At 39.1% G+C, this 17,088-nt stretch overlaps 2 protein-coding genes across 2 annotated transcripts; both read right to left on the bottom strand.

The window, feature by feature from the left end:
• Positions 1 to 1,992: 1,992 nt before the first annotated feature.
• Positions 1,993 to 12,009, bottom strand: LOC110909358 (DNA-directed RNA polymerase subunit 10-like protein). The gene is made up of 4 exons (XM_022154383.2): positions 11,758 to 12,009; positions 11,624 to 11,682; positions 10,124 to 10,218; positions 1,993 to 2,228 (listed from the first exon to the last, which is right to left on the bottom strand). Exons 1-4 carry the CDS (start codon positions 11,791 to 11,793, stop codon positions 2,203 to 2,205), a joined length of 216 nt encoding a protein of 71 aa, XP_022010075.1. The 5' UTR covers positions 11,794 to 12,009; the 3' UTR covers positions 1,993 to 2,202.
• Positions 12,010 to 13,244: 1,235 nt separating this feature from the next.
• LOC110907335 (uncharacterized mitochondrial protein AtMg00860-like) lies at positions 13,245 to 13,607 on the bottom strand. Its single transcript, XM_022152330.1, has one exon. The coding sequence runs from the start codon at positions 13,605 to 13,607 to the stop codon at positions 13,245 to 13,247; it is 363 nt and encodes a 120-aa protein (XP_022008022.1).
• Positions 13,608 to 17,088: the final 3,481 nt, after the last annotated feature.

Genomic DNA, 17,088 nt, shown 5'->3' with positions numbered 1-17,088 from the left:
GATGTAATATTTTTTAATTTTTGTATGAAATAGCTACACCTTGTATGTATATTCTTCAACATATGTTTACTTAGACCATGTCAAAGTAGTCAATGGGTCAACTTGGGTATGTTCAAATTAGTCAATGTGTTAGAATGGACAGCCATAAACTATTATAAAACTTGTAAACTTAAAAAGGGTCTCAATGAGTTACTACTACTCGTTACCATTATTTGTCTTCGCCACCTACTCATTGTCTCTGGCAACGCCACCACTACTTCACAGACATGCATGCCACTGCCGTCTGCCACTCCACCACTTCACTGACATGCTCATTGTTGCCTCTACCGCCATCACCATCTCCACCGTCACCACTACCCATAAGTTAAAAAAAATATAACAGATGAACCTATTATTGTACTTTTTTTTCTAAAACAGCTAATTTTATCCAGATTCCACTTTTGTAAGAATCCATTTTGGCCCTTGATACTTTTTTAAAGCGACATGCGTTGACCTAGGCTTATTTTGTTCAGAACCCATTTTGACTTGAACTCGTTCTTACCTAACCTGTATTGACCCGTCACCTGGATCGCCCGATTTGTCTAGTTTTCCAAGCTTATATGTATTGTTGTATACATAACACCATAGTTGTCAAAGGTGCAACACCAAACGTCAAGTAGCAATCCATGCACGATTCCGACGAGTTTCCTGCCAGATTCCGGCTAACAACCGATCTAAACTCGTTGAAACAAAAAAAAAACAGCGTGAAAAGCATATTTGGGAGTAAATAGAAGGGTGGGTAGAAAGAAGATTTAGCTATGGGCAGATTCGGAGATTTCAGCAAGTTTCTAACGCCAACACTAGACAAAAATAGGCTAAAAACATATTCGAACGTAGATAGAAGATTGACTCGAAAACAAAGACAATAGGTTGCACCCAAAGTGTTTCAGATTTCGCTCACCGTGTAAACCACAATCGGCATTAACTTCTAACATATTGTTACTTTTTTATGTTTCCCATGTATGTTTCTTACTTTTCTCAGACTCTTGCATTTTAAGCGCCTTGCGCCTTCAACAACACTGCATAACACTATTAAAAAACCGCATCCACAAATAAGATACTACATGTGAAATAACTAACTTAGGAGCTGTTTGTTTACCTTTTAATTGCTCTATTAAGAGGCAAGCCTCTAAATCGGTCAGATGTATGGGTGTTTGGTTCACCAAATAACCACATCTTAATGAAACCATTCAGATCTGAATTGTTCAGCTACTTTTGAGATCTGAATGAAACTTATGACAAGTATACCCTTCATCTAAAAAAACATGTTGCTCTCCCTCAACCTCTCATCTCATCTCACGCCGCACACTCCCTCCCTCCTCCTCCCTCCCTCCTCCTCCCTCCTTTTGCGTTCACACCACAGCCACTGTCCTCCTCGACGACCACCGTCTTCCTATCGCGCCGCTCACTCACTTCCTCTTTCTTCCTCCTTTTGCGCTGACACCATAGCCACCGTCATCCTCCAGACGCAACCACCTCCAATCGATGACCTTTAGCCATCCTAACCACCAGCCTCCTCCAATCGACGACCTTCAGCCACACTAGTCACCGCTCTCCTCCTCCAATTGACGACCATTAGCCTCCCCCACGTGTAACAATCGGTTGTTTTTACCTTTCTTTAAACAATCCACAAATCTTTATGTAGTTTTTTTTTTGGTGTGTTTTAAATTATTTAAACAAATGGCACAAAACAGCTAGGATTAACCGGAAGTAAGAGGGGTAAAAAAGTCATTATACACACTCATTCAGAGATCCAACCAAACACCACATTACCAGTTCAGCACTTACCAGTTCAGAGCTTCTTACTCATTCAAACCTCTTAATGGTTCAGCATTTAACCAGCCAGAGGTTGCCAAACAACCCCTTAAGATATCATCCAATCACATTTAGCTGACCTGACCCGATCACCCTTTGCTTACATACACACATAAACCACATCCACAAATAAGATACTTGGTATGCATGCAAACTATTGCAACGTGATTAATTTAAAGAGACGAACAAACATGTCATATGGTGAAACAACCTTCAGGGCATTACTTACTAAATACATACTACATGTGAAATAACTAACTTAAGATATCATCCATAACGCAAACATACGAAGAACATTCATCCATGAGATAACTATCCACAAACATCCTCAATAAGCTTCAACTAGCTTCAATTGGTGTCGGATTTCTCCAATGCTGAAACAAAATGCCATATTGGTTATTAAAAAATGATAGAAGAACAGATTTACTGCTTTTATAAAAGAACAAAAATAAGAAATGCTTTCAACAAAACTAAACAGCCTTTTACATGGTTGGTTGTTCCTGGTAGGGGTGTTCATAAAATGGTGCAACCGACCAAACCTTCCAAACTAAAACTCGTAAGGCCGGTTTAAGATTCATAGGGACCATCCTTGTAAACTAGAGGGGGCAATTCTGACCCAAATAGCATACAATGGGTCAGTCTGGGTCATTTTTAGATTATATTGGGTGAATTTCGGTGAGGAAGTTTAGACAAGGGGGTCTGATAGTAACAGAATTGACAAAGACAAGAATAGGCTAGCTTTATTATAAGAACAAAGGGATAGTGGCCCGATTCGAGAGGGGCAAGGTCTCCAATTACAATTACTAGAAAATCGATAACAACTTCAATACTGAAAATGCAAGGCTAGCCTATTATTTATGCTAACGATTCCTGGAATTAAGGGCTGTAATCACTCCTAATTTCCAGGAGAATCATTAACCAAATTTATTGAATAAAACCACTGATTGATTTGACCGAGTGGATTAAACCAACTTCCAAAAATATAATTGAACTCCTCCAAATTAGCAGCTGCAGTTTTATTCTTTTTTCTAGAATATACTTTTAATGGAACTTTATCATTACTTCCCTCCCGGTAAAACGCCTTGTCCTCAAGGCGGAAGTCTGGGAATTGTTCGGCCATTAGATCATAAGTTTCCCAAGTTGATTCCTCAACTGGACGATCACGCCACGATACCAACAGTTCAAGGATAGGCTGACCAGCTTCCTGAACCCAGCGATGAGTGATAATAGAGCTTGGTTGCAAGTCAACTTCCCAGTCTTTGGTGATGGGTAAGGGAACAGTCGGACCTGAAGAAAAGGAGCCATGAGCCGGTTTAAGCATTGATATATGGAAGACAGGATGGATTTTAGCTTCGGGTGGTAATTCCAGCTCATAAGAAACGGACCCAACTGTTTTTTTAACACGATATGGACCAAAAAATCTTGGTGAAAGCTTCTCGTATCGACGTTTGGCGAGACTTTTTTGACGATAAGGCTGAATTTTCAGAAAAACATAATCACCAATCTGAAACGTGAGTTCCCGTCGCTTCAAGTTTGCTTGATTTCTCATTCGATCTTGAGCTTTTTGGAGGTTTTGTCGAAGGAGTTTCAGCATATCATCCCGATCAATTAATTGTTGTTCTAGCTCTGCATTTTTAGTCTCCCCTGCCACGTAAGGTACCAACGAAGGCGGTTCCCTGCCATATACAATAGAAAATGGAGTGGTACCTGTGGACGTGTGGTACCCGGTATTATAAGAATATTCTGCCCAAGGTAAGTAAGTACTCCATTTAGTTGGTTGTTCACTCGCAAAGCAACGCAAGTAAGCTTCCAGACAACGATTTAGAACTTCGGTTTGTCCGTCCGTTTGAGGGTGGTAACTCGTGCTTAGTTTTAGCTTAGTTTGGCTCAACCGGAACAATTCTTGCCAAAAGTTGCTAAGGAAAACGACATCTCGATCAGAAACAATCGAGCGAGGAAACCCATGAAGTCTTATTATTTCTTTGCAGAATACCGATGCTACTCCCTTAGCCGTGAAGGGATGAGACAAACTGAGAAAGTGAGCATATTTGCTCAAACGATCCACCACGACTAAAATAGTGTCAAAACGACTTGATGGGGGTAACCCAACGATAAAATCCATAGAAATATCCTCCCAAATTTGATTGGGGATGGGTAAGGGCTGAAGTAAACCCGCCGGTGATAGAGTTTGATATTTCTGTTGTTGACATATCACACATTGTTGGACAAAGAGTTTGACATCTTGCTTCATCTTTAGCCAATAATACCGAGAAGAAAGTCGTTTGTATGTTTTTAAAAACCCCCCATGCCCACCGATTGGGGTATCGTGGGCTTCTTGTAACAGCTTAAGTCTTATAGAAGACTCCTCGGGTATTACTAGGCGTCCCTGGTAAAACAACATCTGATCCACAAGAGAAAAATCAGTAGCTGCAAATGGTTCCTCTTGCAATTTTTTGATCAGATTGCTTGTAAATGGGTCAGATTTCAGCTTTGTTTTAATATCAGACATCTCGATACAGTAAGGGACCATGAGTGTCAATAACTCTCCTGAATGAGGTCGACGAGACAAAGCATCCGCACCCCGGTTTTCTTTTCCAGCCTTATGAACAATCGAAAAGTCATAAGGCAAGAGCTTAAGTAGCAACCGTTGTTGATCTGCAGTTGTAATGCGTTGCTCAAGTAAAAACTTCAGAGTATAATGGTCTGTGCGAATGAGAAAATGTCGACCGAGCAAATAATGACTCCATTTTTGCACAGCCATAACTAACGCCAACAACTCTCTATCATAAGCCGATTTAAGTCGGTTAGACGGGGAAAACCCTTTGCTGAAATAAGCCACTGGATGGTCTTCCTGTGATAAAATTGCACCCACACCATCCGACGAAGCATCACACTCTATAACAAAGGGCTTTGAGAAGTCGGGTAACCTTAAAACGGGCGTAGAGAGCAGAGCTTGTTTCAGATCATTAAAGGCTTTAAGGGCTGCTTCTGACCAAATAAACCCATCTTTCTTCGTCAATGCGGTGAGGGGTCGGGCTATGAGACCGTAATTACGCACAAAACGCCTATAATAACCAGTTAACCCGAGGAATCCTCTCACCTCCTTCACTGTTGATGGTACGGGCCACGTCTTAATTGCTGCTATTTTCTCTTCCTCCATACTAACTCCCTTCGAATTGATCAAATGACCAAGGAACACAACTTGTTCTTGGCCAAAACAACATTTCGATAACTTCGCAAAAAATCGATTGTCATGAAGTAATTTTAGGGCCTGTTCCAGATGGGACTGATGTTGTTCCAGGCTTGGACTGTAAATTAAAATATCGTCAAAAAATACGAGTATAAAACGTCGTAAATAAGGACGAAATAGATCATTCATGATAGCCTGAAATGTGGAGGGAGCATTCGTCAAGCCAAAAGGCATGACCTTGAATTCATAATGACCTGAATGAGTACGAAAAGCTGTTTTTTCAACATCATGGTCTGCCATTCTGATCTGGTAATAACCTGATCGCAAATCGAGTTTTGAAAATACCGTGGCGCCATACAATTCATCAAGTAACTCATCAATATTAGGAATAGGATATTTATCGGCTACAGTTATTTTGTTGAGGGCCCGATAATCGACACACATTCTCCATGCATTGTCCTTTTTTCTCACGAGTAACACAGGACTTGAGAAGGGGCTGGTACTTGGTTGTATAAAACCGGCGGTCAATAATTGTTCTACTTGCTTTTCGATTTCAGTTTTTTGGGAATGGGGGTAACGGTAAGGCCGTATATTAGGTGGGGTTGAGTTGGGAACAAGAGGGATTGAATGGGTTCGTGATCTAACCGGGGGTAAGTGTTGAGGTTCCTCAAAAACAGTGTTATATTGATTAACAATAGGCTGTAGTGGGGTTGGTATGTGGGGTGTGATTTCTTGGTCAATGGCAAGGTGTTGAAAACTAGATGATTTTTGGGGTCCGGATGACACACCTTGTAATTTATATTGCTTCCCGTCTATTGAAAAAATCATAAACATCTCCTTCCAGTTAGCTTGAACCGTATTCAAGGTGGCTAACCATTGAATTCCCAAGACTAAATCAGCTCCACCAAGAGAGAAGGGGTGGAAATCTTGAGTGATCTTGAGATCATTCACCTGTATAGACAGATTTTTGCAAATATGGCTGCACCGAATCACGTCCCCGTTACCGATTTGGACACCAAATGGTGCTACCGGTTGTGATGCTAACTTAAGTTCATTTACCAAGACATCAGAGATAAAATTGTGTGTAGAACCCCCATCAATTAGAATTAAAACTTCAGTAGAATGAAGCATACCGTGGACCTTCATTGTAGTAGGATGAGGTTTCCCTAAAATAGCATGCAAACTAATTTCAGCAGTTTCCTCTTGTTCTCCACCAGAATCTGGCAGATCTGTTTTGTTCGAATCCTGCATATCCTCCTCCACTTCTATCACCTTAAGGGTGCCGGTTTTACATCGGTGACCTGGGCCGTATTTGTCGCCGCATCTGAAACATTCTCCTTTCAAAAACCGGTTTTGTTTTTCTGCCTCGGATATCCGAGGGGTAATTTTTGGCTGGGCTGATGTTGGGGTCAGGGTGAAGGTTGTTTGTTTGGGGTCCGATGGAGGTGTTTTCGAGGTCCAAAGGGTGTTTTTTCCTGGTCGGTGCAAGGATAATTTAGATTCAAACTCCAAAGCCAGGCTCATGGCATTATATACCGTTCGAGGTTTGTGAATTCTGACATCGGACTTCAGTTCATCTTTGAGACCATTCAAGAATACCCCTAAGAGACAATGATCAGGCCAATTTGAGACCCGAGATGACCTCTTAGCAAACTCCTGTCGGTATTCTTGAACCGTTCCTGTTTGCTTGATGCTACAAAGGAATTCATCCGGATTTTGGAATTCTGCTGGTCCAAAATTTCTGGTGAATAATTGAACCAACTCCTCCCAGAAAGTGATGGGTTGGTCATTAGAGAGCCATGAATAGAGGTCTAAGGCATCACCCTCAAGGTGCATGGAGGCAACTTCGACTCTCTCCTCATCAGGTATGTGATAATATCTGAAATATTTTTCAGCTTTTATCAGCCACCCGCGAGGATCTCCGCCACTGAAAGTTGGGAAATCAATTTTGTTATAGGGTCTACCGTGCTGTCTACCCCTCCATGAACTTTCCCATTCGTCATTCTTGCTTCCACGAGAGTGTTCTCCTGCTTTCAGCGCTGCTATATCTTCTTTCATCGTGTCGATGGATTCCAATTTTGCTGCTATGGCTGCTAACTGAACGGCGATGGCGTCAGTAGAGTTGCTGCCGTCACCTGTGCTATTCCGGGTCTGCACCATATTCGTTTCCCGGCAATGGAACCAAATGATAGTAACAGAATTGACAAAGACAAGAATAGGCTAGCTTTATTATAAGAACAAAGGGATAGTGGCCCGATTCGAGAGGGGCAAGGTCTCCAATTACAATTACTAGAAAATCGATAACAACTTCAATACTGAAAATGCAAGGCTAGCCTATTATTTATGCTAACGATTCCTGGAATTAAGGGCTGTAATCACTCCTAATTTCCAGGAGAATCATTAACCAAATTTATTGAATAAAATCACTGATTGATTTGACCGAGTGGATTAAACCAACTTCCAAAAATATAATTGAACTCCTCCAAATTAGCAGCTGCAGTTTTATTCTTTTTTCTAGAATATACTTTTAATGGAACTTTATCAGGGTCAAAGTGGGTTATTTAAAAAATAAAAAGTTCTATTTACGGGTCACACAGGGTTGAGAAATTAGGACGGGCGGGTCAGTTAGGGTTGAAAAAAAAAAGAAAGCACGGGTGAACAATGGGTCATCTTCTTCAATCTGATTGAATCAATCATAACTTCCCATCAACGCCTCCAGTCCTCTGCCTTCTCTTCCGCCACAGACCTCCGCCATCTCCTCCACCACAGACCTCCGCCGTCAATACATCATCTTCAATCTTCAACCTCTCCTTCAAGAAATCCTTCTTCGCTCGTTAATCTCTCGGTCTGCATCAACGATTTCTTCACATCGAATTGGACACAGGTTTAAAACCCTAATCTTTGCTTCTTCTGTACCAAATTAGAGTTGAACTTGATGTTTTCTGCGTGTTAATCAAACTGGGTTTTCATTTGTTCGAAATGGGTATGCCATGATTCTTGTTAATTTGTGTTGATTTTGTTGAAAAATGTTAAAATCACCCTCCTTCCCGTTCTAGAGTAAATATTGATTATAAAATTGTGAATTATAGTTTGATTGAGTTGTATATGATACACATATAATGATAATATTGGATCTAGAGAAAATATTTTTGTTGTTTGATTTTCGTGAATGGTTTACTCTAGAAACTTGATAATAAAATTGTGAATTTTTTTTGGCAAGAATTTATCAAAAGTAGAATGGAGAGAACATCCCGAATTTGACTGTCCACCGGATGATTCTGGTAACCAGGAAGTGATAATCATGGCAATGGAGAGATCCATGAAGAAACACACTGATAATGTTATGCGGTTTCTCGAGGGTCTTAGTTCGCGGTTATCACAACTGGAGTAGTGTTGTTATATTCTTGATAAGTCGATTAGGGAGATGCAGTCTGATTTGACACGCGATCAAGGGGAGTCGGAAGTGAAGCTTAAGTTTTTTGAGAAACATGTTCAAGACATTCATGATTCATCGATCGGTGCAGATTTTGAGGGATAAACAAGAACTTGCTGATACACAGAAGGAACTTGCTGCAACTTGCGCAGAAAGAATCGTCATTGTCGTCTTTGCAGCAAAATGAGGAGGGATCTTAACAACACACGATGTTGAAGAGGCTGAAGTTAATAATAATCAAGAACAGAAGGGATGGAAGAACATCCATGGTCATGTGTTCAGATTCCCAGAACACAAGTCTTTGTTTGCTGCAACTCTTAATTCTAGCACCCAACTACTTGTATTGTTAGTAATTCCCAAACACGGTTTTTATGCTATATTTTAAGAACATACATATAATGTTATTTATTTAACAATCGGTATCATTCGCAGCATTGCAGTTATTCTTATTTTAGGTTGTATTTAAAGGACTCTCTTTGCATCCCAAAACTCATTCCTTCACAATTTTCATACAAAAAAACGTATAAAGATCGTAAAAAGAATTGAACAACTAATTTGGGAATTGGGAGGTAACTATGATGATGATTTGGCCCGTAGTTACCTTTTGGATTGACCTGTGGGTTTAGCTCTTTGGTCACGGTTGAGTGCTAGAGGCTCTTTAGAATGGTCTATCACTTTGTTTTCTTTGTCTACACTTCCTAACACACTTGTTATGGGTATCCCACTTTTGAAAGGAATGTATGGTGTTCTGGTAGCTTGATGGTTCAGATTGTGGTGCTTCAGTGTATCATTTGGTAATTTTAATCAACTTTATTATCTCTTTTAGTTATTATTGTTGTTATTATAACTATAGTTTGAATGTTTGTTAACGTTCTATTGTTATTAGTAAGTTAAGTTTTTCATTATTTGGATAGAGTTATCATTACTTTTTATTATATTTATTATTGAACTTTATCAGTAGTTAGGATAGATTTATTACTGTGTTTGTTTTATGATAACTATTAGTTTATTAGTTGTGATGAAATTATAAAAAAATGTTTTTAATATTCAATAAGCTTCAGGAGGGGAAAAAAACTGACCCGATCTGACCCAAAACCCGTTCTGACCCGGACCCGACCCGACCCGAAACCCGTTCTGACCCGGACCCGTTTCGACCCGAACCAAAACAACCATTTTTATAATTGACCCGTTTTGACCTGAACCCGTTTTGACCCATGACCCAACCCGACCCGTTTGCCAGGTCTATTGTAAACCAAACCAGTTGATTAAGCTTTATTTATTTTTTTCAAGCTTGGAAATATGCAGTAAAGTGTACGTATGTGTATACATGATTCTCATGAATATCTTTATAATTTTCAGTTTTTTTAATACAGATTAAAAAACTTGAAAAAATAAAACTCGGTTCAAATTGTCAAACTACTCTAAATGGCAGGTTTGGTCGGCCCACCCAACCCAGCCGGTACGGTTTATGATTTTTTTGAAGCCATAGTGAACGGTTTGGCCAAAAACTTGAGTCAAAACTGGCCGAAGGAACGGTCCCTGGTCCCCATAAAAGGAAACTATGAACATTGATTTGTCAAAAACTGGGTATTTGATTGTTGTGCATCGACTATCAAAGATGAAATAAGGATGGAAAGAGATATTACTATTGTAGTTGAGAAGCTTTTCAATGAGATCAACATGAGTCATCAACATTCTTCTGCAACAATAACGAACCAGCCCCAAAGCATCGAGAGCATCTCTGCACAATTCATGTACCAAATATTGATATTTCAAAATGCTTCCTTAACCACTAGCCACTAGCCAGTTACCAAAACGTAAGACCAAGTAAGCTTAATATAAAATACACAATTAAACCTATGAACAGCGACATGTTCAAGACTAGTATAATGCGGTTTCTTTTTAAGTTATCACTCCTTTTAATAATTGCCTATCGATCTAAATAAATCATTCCTATATTTAACAAATCAATATTATATGTACGCACTTTTTATCACCCTGAATTGGTATGCCTCAATTAAAAAAGTGATATTCACAAAAATTTATCCTAACACGACTGCACCAGATAAAATTTGTTTTCTTGCATAAAATTTTTAATTGGGCTGCTAAACATAACACATGTATTTGCGGGTTTACGCAAACACAACCTGTTTGACCAAATTTATGTTTGAATGTTAATACTTTATTTTTCTTTTTTAACAATCATGTTTAAACTATGTCAATTAGTTTTTAAACTTTCAATTCAGACATAAAAGAATACCTAAAAAGTTTCAGTTATTACATAAAACACATTCTAAAACATAAAACAAATTTACAAATGTGTAAACGGGTCAACCCACAAACCATCATGTACCATATATTGGAATTTCAAAATATTTCCTCAGCCACTAGCCAGTTACCAGAATGTACAAACCATGTAAGCTAAAAGTATGCATCTATGGGATAATGCTTGCTATAATACACAGTTGAGCTTATGAAGCCTATGAATAACGACATGTTCGAGACTAGTATAATGTGGTTTCTTTGAAGTTATCACTCTTTTTATCACCCTGAACTGGTATACCTCAAATAATAAATGCGCAGTTTTCAAGAATTTATCCTAACACGAGTGCACCAATTCAAACTTGTTTCTTCTTGCAGGGCGTGTTTGATAGGGCTGCTAAACAGACTGTGTTCGCAGGTCAAACCCGATACGAACCCAAAAATCGGGTCAGACACATGAAACAAACACAACACGTGTGTGTATTCTTGGGTTTACACGAACACACCCCCTTTGACCCGGTTCATGTTTACATATTAACACTTTATTTTTTTAAAACAATAATGTTTAAATTATGTCATTTGATTTTTCAACTTTCAAATTCTGACATAGAGAAAATACCTAAATAGTTTAAGTTATTATATTAAACACATTCTAAAACATTAAACAAATGCGTTAAGCGGGTCAACCCACAAACCATCAGGTTGACACAAACACAACCCAGATCTTTTAAAAATCAAACAAGAGCACGGTGACCACAAATATCCATATACACAAGACAAAGACAAAAACACAAACACAGAACAGTCCTGTTTCAACGATCAGCAAACCCTAAATTATTATGTTACTGTCGAACAACTGTTTCATTAAGAAGTCAAGAACTCACCCTTCAGTGTAATCAGATTGGAGAAGGTCAAGATACGTGTCCCATTTGTTTCCGATGACCTGAAAACACAAATTCGTGAACAAATCAAGATCGTTCGGGGAGACTTGTGATTGTAGAGAAAAGAAAGGTGTTACCTTGCCGCAGGTGAAGCAACGAACCGGAATGATCATCTTTTGCCCTAGTTTCGCCTTCACAAGTTCAATTGATACGACGGAGTGATGATTTTAAGGTTTATATAGCCCGCCCGGTTATGAGGCTAACCCCTAAACCTCTAAATTGCACTTTGAACTCCTTTCTTTCATTTTTTATATTATGGCACCCAACCCAAGTATATAAACCCTCTAATACATGGAATTGGAGAAACCGATGTTTGCCCGCACTCGAAAATATCAAGATTAACTGCTCTCAACACCCAATATGCGCGGTGTTCCAACTCAATCGGTAGATAACAAGCCTTCCCATAAACCATCCTAAAAGGTTTAGTACCTATAAGAGTCATTAATGCGGTATGGAAAGCCCATAATGCGTCATCTAACTTATCAGACCAATCCACTTGATTATGTCTGACAGTTTTCTCCAAAATCCGCTTAATACCCCGGTTAGTGTTCTCTACTTGTCCACTCGTCTGTGGATGATAGGCAGTCAAAAGTTAGTGAGTGACACCATAGCATTTCAATGTGTTCTCTATCTGGGTGTTACAAAACCTCTATCATCGATAAGCGTCGTGGGGTACCAAAGCAAGCAAACAATTTCTTAATAAATCTTACTACAACCCTCACGTCATTTTTAGGCAAGGCTCAAGCCTCCACCCATTTCGACACATAGTTTATAGCAATGAAGATGTATCGGTTCCCTTAAGACATCGGGAATGGGCCTATGAAATCAATACCCCAGATATCAAAAACCTCCACTATCTGTATAGGATTTTGGGGCATCTCATTTCGGGATGAGATATTACCTACCCTCTAACAAGCATCACAGCTCCTAACCAACTCATGAGCATCTCGAAACACTATCGGCCAATAGAATCTGGAATCCAGCACCTTCCTCGCGGTGTAAGAAGCTCCATAATGTCTCCGGTAGGCCCCTTTGTGATAATGTTTGAGAACCTACATACGCTCCTCTCCAACAGTGCATCTCCTCACAACCTGATCAACTCCAACACGAAAAAAGATATGGATCATCCCAAAAGTAATACTTCGAGTCTGCTATCAGTTTCTTCTTCTGATAGAAAAACATCTCGTGTTGTATCACTCCCAACTTCACATAATTCACTATATCTGTATACAAGGCATTCCCTCATCCTCGAGTTTCACAAACATCAAACTCTCATGAGTAAAACTATCACCAATCTCATCCTCATCACTCTCAGGACTATCAACTCGGGACATATGATATGCTACAAAAGTAGAATCCACCAAATCAATCTCGGTTTCGCGTCTTTCTTTGCGAACAAATGCCTCAATGTCGCGTGATCGGTGTAGACGATAACTTTAGAAAGAACAAGGTGAGCAAAAACCACTGTCAGGAGCTCTTTTTGAGTGGTGGTATAATGCTCTTGGGCATCATTTAGGGTCTTGCTTGCGTAGTAAATCAGATGAAATCGTTTCTCTCTACATTGTCATAGAATAGTTCCAACCGCGAAATCACTTGCATCACACATAAGCTCAAAAGGAAGGCTCCAATCGGGAGCGATAAAAATCGGCGAACTCACTAATTTTTCCTTAAGAAACTCAAACGCCCTCATGCACTCCTCAGAAAAATCGAATGGAACGTCCTTCTCTAACAACCGGGTCATAGGTCTCACGATCTTAGAAAAATCACGGATGAAATGATGGTAAAATCCTGCGTGGCCAAGAAAACTACGAATAGGCTTCACAGAATTCGGCGGTGGAAGTTTAGAAATTATTCTGATTTTAGCTCTATCGACCTCAATACCCGCTCGTGAAATCTTATGACCCAAAACTATGCCATCCTTCACCATGAAGTGACATTTCTCCTAGTTCAGCATCAATTAATTTTTGTGGATTTTGTAATGTTAAAACAGTCTCACAAGTTTGATGTGTCAATAGGCTCAGCATACATTAATAGCTTTGTAAAATGATATAAACTAAATGATAGCCGATTGCAATGGAAAACACAGTTGAAGTATAGTACTTAGTTTTGTCCTTCGTGACTGCATGCATACACAATAATCGTCGAGTTTAAAATAGGTCACTATGTGAGCTTTCACTACTTTCTGAAAAGTCGTCGTTTTTTGTGCATTTCTCTTTAAAAGATTTCTACTTTTTTATTTCTTTATTAGGTTTAAGCATTTTGACTTCCTCTACGCATATTCGCAAATATCGACCTGGAGGTTATTGCTTAAACGTTTCTATTTTGTTTTTCTTGGCTTTCCGTTCAAGCCTTGGACTTCCTCTGCGTATACCATAAAGATCGACCTGGTTGTTAAGGCCTGAACCTTTAAACTTGTGTTATTTCTTATTTTTCTCAAACACTGGACTTTCTCTGTTTATCAAAAGATCGACCTGATTGTTAGGGTTTAAGTATTCAACTTTATTTTTGCACAAAACATAATTGATGAAAGTTAAAAGGAATTACTTGTGTCAGTGTATTGCATGATGAGAGGATATGCTGATAACTGTGGGATCCATAGGATTTGTTGTTCTAAGAAACTACTGAATATCAATAAACATTGCGAATATGGATTGTATGGGTTTAGGTGGACAATAATATTGACAAGCTTTGTGTTTGTTTAGAACAACGGTGTATCTCTCAGTAAACTAATATGACCCTCTTGTACGTTTTCTCACAAAAATATATTATTTCTTTAAATATTGTTGCTTTACATTTACTTAGCATATTCAAAACTCAAAAATATTTTATTATTAGCTTGTGTGTAAATCTTCTGTATTAAAATGATAATATTTGAGTGTGAATAGTACTAACGAGATTTTCAAGACATTGTTTGTGTGTGTGAACAAGTGATTGACCTCAGAAGTTGTTAGAGTTAAATCCCAAAGAGATAGAAACTATTAAAATGCATAATATTTTAATATTCTTTCCTTACTCTCGACCATTGCACCATGATATTGTTATTTCCATATTTTTGTTGCTTCCTTTTCAAGGCTTTCCTTTCTTTATTTTTGTATTGCCTATTTAGGCTTATTTACTTGTATTCACAGAATCATGAATTATTATTGATGCCAAAACTTAAATGGTATCAGAGCGAGGCTACTACCCTGCTCGACAAACAAATCCAAAACTCTACTATCTCACTCTGATCGACATCCATGGGAGATAACTCATCCAACGATTGGATAGTTGATTCGGGTTGTACCGAATACATAACGTATCAAGCCGAATGGTTAGAAGACATGATGACATCCACTTGTGAACCTCCTGTCATGATCCCGAACGGTGATTCCATACCTGTCATGGGTAAAGGAAGTTGTTGTTTACCAAGTGGAAAGAAAATTATGGAGGTGTTGCATGTTCCAAAGTTTAAGTGTAATCTTTTATCGGTGAGTCGTTTAACGAAGGATCATCAATGTGCAGTAATTTTCCTTCCCGAATTATGTTTCATACAAGACTTGCGTTCAAGGGAATTGATTGGAATGGGTAAATGTGAACGTGGACTATACCGGATCAAGATGGTGGAGAATAAAAGAAAGGCTATGATGGCTTCGGTGGAGGTATGGCATAAGAGGCTTGGTCATACTTCTAGTAATAAACTTTCTCATTTTGATTTTGCCAAGAATGCTTCTTTTAAAACTGTTGATTGTGATTTGTGTGCTAAAGCTAAACACACCCAATTGCCTTTTCCTATAAATTCTATAAAAAGCAAAGAATGTTTTGAATTGTTGCATTGTGATATTTGGGGAAGATATAGAACTCCCTCGCTTTCTAGGGCAAACTATTTTTTAACAGTTGTGGATGACTATAGTCGATCCGTTTGGGTTTTCCTACTAAAAAGCAAATCTGAGGCGAGTGACCGTCTAATATTTTTCCACAAAATGGTCAAAACACAATTTGGAAAATTGATTAAAAGAATCCGTTGTGACAATGGGGGAGAATTTGTTTCAAACCGAATGCACAACTTTTATGCCGAACAAGGTATAATTCTCGAGACCACTTGCCCACACACACCGCAACAAAATGGTGTTGTGGAACGCAAGCACAGACACTTACTCGAGACTGCACGAGCCCTAAGATTTGAGGCGAATCTGCCAACAAGGTTTTGGGGCGAGTGTGTCATAACAGCTGCCTATATAATCAACCGTCTCCCGTCGAAAACCATCGACAACAAAACACCATTTGAAATTTTATTTGAGCAAAAACCTGAGTATGAAAATATGAAGGTTTTTGGTTGCCTCGCCTATTTTCGAAATACTGACATGAACGGGGACAAATTCGAATGGAGGGGGAAACCCGGAGTGTTTTTGGGTTATCCACCAGGAACGAAAGGATACAAAATATACGATATTACTTGCAATAAAATGGTAGTGTCAAGAGATGTGAAATTTGTTGAAAACGTCTTCCCTTTCGGGAGCTCAGATCGTATTGACAAAGAGAAAAATAAGAAGCTTTTTGATTTCCCACCTTGGTATTACAAGGAAACCGATGAAGCCAATCAAGAAATCTTGGGCCAGACTACACATATGAGTGGGCCTGAACCACTGGACCCGAACAACACAACCCTGGTTGAAAGTACAAATGGAATAAATGATAATGGGCCGACTGTTTCTGACGAAGCCCAAGTGCAGCAAAGTAACCAAATAGTGGACGATCAGGTTGAAGCCAATACTGAATCAAATCACCATACTGAAAACCAAATGGAAGATGAAACAATCCATACAGAACCACAACCAATCAGACATCAAAGAGTCAGAACTCAACCAAAACGACTTGGTGATTTTGTTGTTGATCTCCCACCATCCATAGATCATACCATGTCCACTTCCAGTCAAGAATCCTCAATGGTACACCCTTCATCCAATTATGTCTCTTACGAAAAAATTTCTAGCTCTCATAAAGCTTTTTCGGCGGCCATTGATTCCCACGATGAGCCAAAAACTTTTAAACAAGCTGTGCAGGACGAAAGATGGAAAGACGCAATGAAAAGAGAAATACGTGCTCTTGAGCAGAATGGAACTTGGACACTCGAAACTTTACCGAGTGGAAAAAGAGCCATTGACTCAAAATGGGTATACAAAGTAAAGTAAAGTATAAACCGAATGGCGAAGTAGAAAGATACAAGGCAAGACTAGTAGCTAGAGGTTTTACACAAATGGAAGGTGTTGATTATCATGATACATTTGCCCCAGTTGCTAAGTTGGTAACAGTCCGAACGCTCCTGGCCGTGGCCACCAAACGAGATTGGATAATCCAACAGCTAGATGTGGACAATGCTTTCCAACACGGCGATTTAGAAGAGGAAGTTTACATGAAAATACCCCAAGGAT

The sequence above is a fragment of the Helianthus annuus genome, chromosome 6, assembly GCF_002127325.2.
Source record: "Helianthus annuus cultivar XRQ/B chromosome 6, HanXRQr2.0-SUNRISE, whole genome shotgun sequence".
NCBI lineage: Eukaryota > Viridiplantae > Streptophyta > Magnoliopsida > Asterales > Asteraceae > Helianthus > Helianthus annuus.
This window is presented reverse-complemented; position numbering and strand designations above follow the sequence as displayed.